Source organism: Chroicocephalus ridibundus, chromosome 9, assembly GCF_963924245.1.
Source record: "Chroicocephalus ridibundus chromosome 9, bChrRid1.1, whole genome shotgun sequence".
NCBI classification, from domain to species: Eukaryota; Metazoa; Chordata; class Aves; order Charadriiformes; family Laridae; genus Chroicocephalus; species Chroicocephalus ridibundus.
In genome coordinates, this window is record NC_086292.1 from 268,932 (window position 1) to 276,786 (window position 7,855).

At 59.5% G+C, this 7,855-nt stretch overlaps 1 protein-coding gene across 2 annotated transcripts; it reads right to left on the bottom strand.

Moving 5' to 3' along the window:
- Positions 1 to 74: 74 nt before the first annotated feature.
- On the bottom strand, positions 75 to 7,783 carry CCNB3 (cyclin B3). 2 transcript variants are annotated; one of them, XM_063347089.1, is made up of 12 exons: positions 4,544 to 7,783; positions 3,849 to 3,968; positions 3,682 to 3,765; positions 3,429 to 3,544; positions 2,847 to 2,928; positions 2,407 to 2,505; positions 2,149 to 2,241; positions 1,756 to 1,893; positions 1,174 to 1,329; positions 724 to 873; positions 403 to 533; positions 75 to 246 (listed from the first exon to the last, which is right to left on the bottom strand). In XM_063347089.1, exons 2-12 carry the CDS (start codon positions 3,954 to 3,956, stop codon positions 174 to 176), a joined length of 1,230 nt encoding a protein of 409 aa, XP_063203159.1. In that variant the 5' UTR covers positions 3,957 to 3,968; positions 4,544 to 7,783; the 3' UTR covers positions 75 to 173. The 2 variants fall into 2 exon arrangements, with proteins under 2 accessions (XP_063203159.1, XP_063203158.1); XM_063347088.1 differs by having other exon boundaries at positions 3,682 to 3,777.
- Positions 7,784 to 7,855: the final 72 nt, after the last annotated feature.

Consider the following 7,855-nt stretch of genomic DNA (forward strand, 5'->3'; position numbering starts at 1 on the left):
CCTGCCCCAGCAGCCACCACCAGCACCTAAGACAAACATAACATTTTATTAACAGTTTCACATGACTTCTTTTTTCCCCCCTCCCTCCCCTTTAGTTAAAATTGTTATTATTTATGTACATGGTACTCCCCTGCCCGAGAGCACTATTTACAGGCTATTTTACAGAGACGGGGCTAGCAGCTCTTCAGTATCTCCTCCAGCTTGAGCATGTCCATGGGGGTGACTTTGGCGACCTCAAAGAAAACCCTGGAAGGAACCACGTTGGCTTAGAGCTCAGCCACAGCCCCTACACCCACTCACCCACCAGGGCACCCTGGCTCTCTGCAGCACCCAAGGGTGTGTGCTGGTGGTGCCACCCTCCGCAGAGGGGACATGCACGAAGCAGAGCCCCATCACGCTCACCTGTGTGAGTACTTGGTGCGCACAGCCTTCAGCTTGTCGTGGGGCTGGTACGTGAGCAGGAAATTCAACCTCTTCACCAGGGGATGCAGGTCCTGGGAGCGGTACCCGCTGTAGTACTCCAGTGTGGGGGTCTGCAGAGGGACAGCAGGGTTGAGCTGGGTCCTCTTGGTGATGGTACAGCCCTCATCTTCCCTCTCCAGCCCCCCAAATGTGAGCATAGCCCCAGAACATCACCCCCACACGCCGGTCCATCCACTCCTGCACGCCCACAGTGGCTCCCAGGATGCCTCAGGGGGTACAGGGGGTTGTACAGGCACTTACCCAGCCACCAAGGTTCTTCATGGTGAGTGCCAGCAGCAGACAGCTGGCGGCCAGCTTGGAGGGGCTCTCCCGGGCATAGTCGTACTCCTGCAGGGTCATCTCACAGAGGAATCGGGCCAGCGTCAGAGTCTCCATGGTGGCACGGGCACACTACAGCGGGGGATGCAGGGAAAGGCGCAGCCTTTTGAGTAACTCCGCCCGGCCCCCCAACCTAGGGATCTGGAGTGCTGCCCCTGGGGCACAGATCCCACACCCCAAGCCTGACACAGACCAGCATCTTCACCCCTCAACCCTGGGAGGGGGTGGGGGGTGCAGACAGACCTGACTAAACCCTCCTTGGTGCCAGCTAGGAGCCCAGGGCCCCAGGGATGCACGTGGCCACCCCACGGAGCCAACACAAGGGGTGCCTGCAGGCACCCCAACACCAGCCTGCCCGCCTGCTGCACCCACCTTGGCAAAGCGCCGCAAGAACCGGTAGGCGATGGGGATGTTGATGTCGAACTTGAGGGTGCTAAGGATGCTCATCTCCATAGCAATGAGCTCTTCCCGCTTGTAAGCGTCATCGCAGATGTAGAGGAAGTCATCCACACACGGTGGGCACCGCTCCTGCCGGCACACAACTGCTCAGCGCCCTAATGGGGGCTCATCCTGGCAATGCTCAGGAAGGCCCGCCAGCCTGCTCATGCCCTGCCAGACCCCAAAAGGGCTGTTACAACATCCAGTGGGGCTTGTGTCTATATTGCCCTAGCCCTTGGCTCTAACTGCAAGCCTTGCTTGCATGAGGTGAACTCAGGTGTCCTGGTGGTGGGGACCCAGGTCTCCAGTGACACCAGGAGACAGGATCCAGCCCACTGGGACTGCTTTGCCAGCCCTTGGTATAGGGGAGGTAACATGAGGACAGGCATGCTGCCCCTGCAGCTCAGGGCAGTGGCCTGGCACCACAGGGACCTGGCCTTCTCCAACAACCCAAGGGGACCAGAGAGGCACAGCCCCCTCTGCCCCAGCACCCCATGACAGCACACAAGGAGTCACCTCAAATTTGGAGGCGATGAGGATGGCAGTGGAGCCGATGAGCTGCAGCTTGTCCCTCATGATCACCACCTCCACCAGGTAGTGGTCCACGAGCTTCACAGCCAAGTACAGCGTCTCATGGTTCAGCTCAAAGTTCTCCTGGAAGTGTATGGGCAAGGGGACAGAAGGGGGTGTCAGGCAGAAGCTAGGCTCACCTGGCCCCCCAGGTGCCCTCAACAGGGGCCAGAGGTGCCCAGAGGGTCAGGGGCTTGGAGGGAGGGACGCGAGCTCATCTCCAGCCTAGGGAGAGGGAAGGTCAGCTCCGCACTGGGAACAGTCATAGGAGCCTCTGCCGGCAAACTGAGGTCCCACATGCCAGAGGCAGGGCCATGCCCCCTCCCCATACCCACCTACCTGCACCTCCACCATCCAGTCCACCAGGATGGCACGCATGTCCCCGCTGATGTCTGGCTGCTTCTTCAGGTAGTCAGGGAGCACGAATTTCTCCTGACAAGGTACCAGCAGTCAGGGACTCACCGGGCATCACCACTCCCAAACAAGCCCCCTCCCGCCCATGCAGGCCCCTGACAGGCGCTGGGAGCCTCTGTCCCTGCCCACATGGCCACCCCTTCCCCAGACAGGGCTGCCAGCCCCTGGCCAGGCATCACCCACCTCTCTTCCCCGCATGTATTCGAAGATGTCCTTGGCATACTCTGCATTGGCGTAGGGGTCACCCAGCTGCTCCTTATCTATGTCCTCTACTGCTGGTACCTGGTGGGATGAAGGAGGCAGCGGTAAGGGGGAGGCCCCAAGCTCTGCAGGTGCTGGTCACCCCTTCAGGGCAAGCCTGCTGCCCCCCTGACCCCCTTCCCCATCACCCTGCAGCCCCCATCCCACTCTTTGCCATAGGAGATCTTTTGAAGGAAGAAGGTGGGGTGGGTTTACCCCCTCCCCAGCTTCCCATCACACTGGCCCACATGTCTCCGAGGTCCAAAGCACTGCCTGGTGCCCCAGTATCACCAGCGGCAGCCACAGACTGGCACCATCAGGATGAGCCTGGGCGCCAGGCTGCAGCCCAGGGTCCCTGCCCTCTCCTCGGAGGGCTTCAGTACCTGTGCTGGCACTCTCTCCTCTGGCACGGGATCCTCCTTGGCCTTTGCAGGAGCTTCTGTCGGGGTAGTTTTCTTCATTGACCTGGACAGGACAAGAGCATAAATCATTGCTGGGCGGAGGCTGCATATGCTGGCGGAAAGAGGGTCTCCAGAGCCCCTTGCTGCTTCAGAACCACTCCTAAAACATCCCCATAGAGACTCTTAGGATCATTTAAGTTGGAAAACACCTTTCAGATCATCGGGTCCAACTGTCAAGTTCACCACTAAACCATGTCCCTAAGCGCCATGTCTACATATCTTTTAAATCCCTCTAGGGATGGCGACTCCACCACTTCCCTGGGCAGCCTGTTCCAGTGCTTGGCAACCCCTTTTGTGAAGCAATTCTTCCTAATATCCAATCTAAACCTCCTCTGGCACAACTTGAGGCTGTTTTATCTACTGTCTGCCCTGCCCACCTGTCTCACATTCCCCATCATCCAAAGGAAGGCCCCCACCACTGCGTGTTCTCTGCCATAGGGCAGGTTTGGCCCTGCAGCATCCCCCCTGTCCCAGTCCCTGTCCCCATCTCCCCTAGCTACTCACTTTTTCAGGTTGATCTCATTGTTCTTGGCCACCCCCAGGGCAGCATGGGCCTTTTGTGCTTTGTGTGATGCCACTTTCATGGCCTCCTTCCCTGTTACCACCTGGTTCTTGTGAGCCTGTTTGGGTGAGAAACGGGGTGTACAGAGGGAATTGAGGTGTGCCCTGCAGGGAGACCTCTCCTCCTGCTGACGGGGCACGGGACACCCCCCGCTCTGCCTGCTGGGGGTATACCCAGCCCCACAGAGGCACTCACATTAGTGATGTCCCCAAACGCTGACCTCTTCTTGGGCCCGCCCTGGGGTGAGGATGGAGACCTCTTAGCCTGACAGCTCTCCTCCTGCAACAGAGGCTGTTAGAAGATGGTGGGGCCAGCTGGCCCACAGGAGCCCTCCACCACCCCTTGCCCGGCTGGGGACTCACCTTCTCGGGGTTGGCATTCTCCACAGCAGAGGCCACCTTGCCTGCTAGGAGATGCTTGGTGCTCACCATCTTAGCATTGCGTGGCAACGGCATCCTCTCCCTCGGCATCTATGAGCAAGCCTGAGGCAGAGCAGGGCTTGATGCAAGGGCCTGCCTGCCCCAGGGACACCCCCAAGGGCCAGGGACAGAGCCACGGGGCACATGTCCCTCCGCAGGGGAGCACAGCGGGGACAGACCCCAGCCCTCAGCATGGCAGGTAGCTGGTGCCTTGGGGAGGGTGCGGGCCTGGCTGGGGGTGTGGGAAAGGGCTGGTGTGCTGCTCCTCCTCCTCCCCGGGGAGGAGGGACTCGGACCCCCACCGAAACCACCCTGCTGGGAGCGAGGGGCAGCTCCCAGCATCCTAGAGAGGGATGTAAGGGCTCCTGCTCCCTTAACCCAGGCGGGGGGAGCGGGATCAGGGGTACCCCCACAGTCTTGGGAAGCCCCCAGGGCAGAGGGCTGAGCCCCTGCCCGCCCCCGGGGCGCCAGGGAAGGGATCTGGCTGGGGGGGGGAGACGGACGGGGACCCTCCAGGGAGGGAAGGGCTCAGCAGCCCCTGAGCAGCCGCTCGCCCAAGCACCGTTCCTGGGGCCCCTGCACCCCCCTCCAGAGCTGGGTTCCCCCCCAGGGTCCCCCTGGTCCCGGTCCCCGCTCACCTGCGCAGCCGCCGCCGCCGGACCCGGCTCGTTTGAAAGTAGCAGTTCGGTAGCGGCCGGCCAGCACTGGCCGAGCGTCCCCCAATCAGAGTGCGGGGCGGGGCCAGGAGGCAGCCAATGGGCGAGCGGGCAGGAATACGGTTGCTAAGGGGCAGGGCGGCAGGGTTTAAAATTCAGCCCCGGCGACCAATGGAAGGGCGCACTTGCGGCTGGGGCGGGGCCGTACGGACAAGACGGGCGGTGATTGGTGGAACGCGTTGCCATTTAAACCCGTCTCGAGGGGAGCGTGTTATGGCGGCTGGCAGGCCAGGCCTGGCTCGGTGTTGGTGGATGAGCGGCCGCCCTCTTGCTACCCTCTGGTGGGACCGGGGTCTCCGGGGGAGCAGCCCCGGCTCTCCCACTCTTCATGGAGGAAACGGAGTGACCTCCACAGGCCTGTGGGCCTAGCGCCCCCGCTGGGGCCCCCACCCTGGCCTGCTGCCCCCACCCAGGCTGTGGGGTACCCCTTGGCCCCCTGGGCATTGGGTTGGGGGACAGGGTGTACCTTGGGCTGGCCGCGCTGCTCCTGCAACCCTGTGTCTCCACTGGGCGATTTACATGGCTTAAAGAACTCTGCCAAAGGTATTGGCAAAAGTGGTTCTAGCATGATGTGCAATTTAATGAAGTTCAGTTGCAAGTTCTGCTGTGTTCCTGTACTGCGCAGTCACTTGAACAACGATTCAAAACTACCAAGGCAGAGTCAAAGTTACCAAGGCAAAATCAAAGTTGCCAAGTGTGGGAAAGCAACGGAAGATTGGTGAGGAGGATTGTAAATACGCTCAAGTGACTTGCACCTGGGGTACTGGAAAACATATATCACAGTAATTGTTGTTCAGCCTCGGGTGCTTGCAAGAAAAACACTTGCACTTAGATAACATAAGACCGGGCTTATGTTACCTATCTTAAGATGGACTCAGGGACACCTTATCTAGCTGCCTGAGAATCCTGGCCTGTTGTTGAAGAAGATCAAAGCACAGTGGGGAAACTATGCCTGCTTGAACCCTTTAGATACCAGCAAGAACAGGGAGTCTGTGCGCACTCTTGCTAACAAGGACTCTCTCACTGCCAAGGACTCTTGCTAACAGGAACTCTCACTCCGCGGTGCCCGTGGTCCCTGCTTGCGTGCTTCTGCCGGGGTGTTGCTTCAGAGATTCCTTGGTCTCTGAGGTATCGAGATTAAACTTGTTCCTTGCCTTTCATCCGTGGTTTTGTGGTTGTTCCTGCGTCCTGCCTGCATCGGCTCACGCACCAAGGCACAAGTCAGAGTTACCATAGTACAGGGCTCTGCGTGGCATTGGCTGCTCACCAAAGTCCTGCTGTCGTGAGAGCGCTCTGCCTCGAGGAGCCACCATGAGGGCATCCTGGCTCAAGGGGGATCACTGCTGCGCACCCTGGCAGCCATGCAGGGACAGCTCGGAGAAGGCTCGCTTAGGCCGTCATATTTCTGGGACAAAGTGTTTGGCTTGTAGCCAAATTACATGTGATGGGAAAGGTAGGCATGAGGTTCCTTGTACCCACAACTTTTGTTTTTTGATAAATGGGTCTTGGAAAAGCCACCCACTTCTCACATGTTAATCGCATGATTGGTGTTCTAAGCTCATATGTGTCAGTGCTCACAGTGTAACTCTGCTCCTTTGCAAGTTTTCAGAGAACAGATTGGAACCAGCGGAGTTCCCATGTGGGCAGGATCAGACTCTTCTCCTTCCTCACAGGCAGCTCTGCCACGTCTCCAGGAGAAAGACCTGGGGCCACTGACAGCCAGGAGCAGCAGAACGGCTCTGGGGTGCGGCATGGCCAAGGGGTGCGCAGGGCCAGCGGGGGTTTAAACCTGGGTCACATAGATCTCGGGAACCTTCAGTCCCCAAAACTGCACAGGGCTGCTGTGGCTCCAGCCCATCTTGTTTCCTCCTTGGCCACTTGTCTTCTCCAGCCCCAGCTCCCCTGGTGCCGCTGCTGCCGTCCCTGGCCTGGAAGCTCCCTGAGGTTTGCTTGACATAGGTCTGGGATCCAGGTGTCTGCCTCTTCTTGCGCATGTTGGGGCAGCGCATGCTGCAGCCAAAAATACGAGTTGGGTGCATACTCGCCAGGCAGAGCTGAGACACATCCCACCGCTGATGGAAACACAGTGCATCAGCCTGTGGGATAAGATCCCCAGCCAAAAACCCCTATCCAAATTTGCCTGTGGCTCTGCGGGGGCTTGGGCGAGCTGCCTGCTTTGGAATGGGTCCATGTCTGCGTGTCCTGCCTAGGCTTGGCAGGGGGAAGCCAGCTTTTCCAGTCCCTGGGGTGCTGATACTCCTCAGCAGGCTCTTGGGAAGCCCAGCCCCTCTGCAGGGGCTGCAGCTCACACCACACATGCTGAAATCCCACCCATCCGTCTGAGGGTACTGGAGGAAAGATGCGGGGAGCAAGAAGTGGACCCTGCAAGGTGAACGCTGTGGGTCTACAGCAGGAGCTGTGCTGGCTGAGTCTGTGGTCTCAGTCGGACCCATCATCTAAGGATGCTGGGGGCTGGTTTCAGGTGAGAGCCTGCCAAACTCTCCTTGGGCTCTGGCATCCCCCAGCAAACCCCCAAATCAGACAGGACGCCAGTCCTTGCCCCCTTATTGGAGCAGGAGCACAAGGCTGCTGCACTGCCATGGCACTGGGCGCTGCACCGGGAGAGCACCCACCCCCAAGCACAGCGTGGCTCCGGATGCAGAGGTGGGGCCGGTGCCTCCCTAGCCCCCAGCAGAGCACCAGTGCCGGCAGCTGGGTTAAGGGGTGCACCAATGTCCTGCCGAGCCCTGTCTTGCTGTACCCAGCCCAGGTACTTCATGTGCTGTGGTGGATGCAAAATCAGACCCTGCTACCTGCTATCTCAAGAGCATCGGTGCCTGGAGTGTCCCTATCATGAGAAGAGCTGGGTTGCTGCTTCCATCCAGCCCCTTCCCACAGCACTGCAGGCCTCGTGCTGCCCTTCGGAGCTGGAGCAACCCCCAGACCCAGCTCGGGTCCCTGGCACTGTGGGGCTGCCGAGAAGCCCCTCTGCATGGCATCTGGGGACGTTATCTCTGGAATTGCTTACCAGACAGAGAGCCTCAGGCTCAAGAGAAGGAGCAAGGGCAGGGAAGCATTGCTCATAGGATCCACACAAACTGCTTTTTCCCCCTTTCCCTTCCCCAGGCTAAAACCTTATCCTTTCCCATGCTAAAACAGGCCCAACTTGTTGCTCCCCATGGCCCAGTGCCAGAAACACCGGTGGGAGGCAAGGAGGTGATCTGCACAGGGAGG

Excerpts from the sequence above, each read along its gene's own strand:
- CCNB3 (XM_063347088.1), bottom strand. The coding sequence starts at position 3,956 with ATGCCGAGGGAGAGGATGCCGTTGCCACGCAATGCTAAGATGGTGAGC. Across the intron at positions 3,778-3,848 it reads AGAATGCCAACCCCGAGAAG|CCTCTGTTGCAGGAGGAGAG; the intron begins GTGAGTCCCCAG and ends ATCTTCTAACAG. Across the intron at positions 2,929-3,428 it reads AATGAGATCAACCTGAAAAA|GTCAATGAAGAAAACTACCC; the intron begins GTGAGTAGCTAG and ends TGTCCTGTCCAG.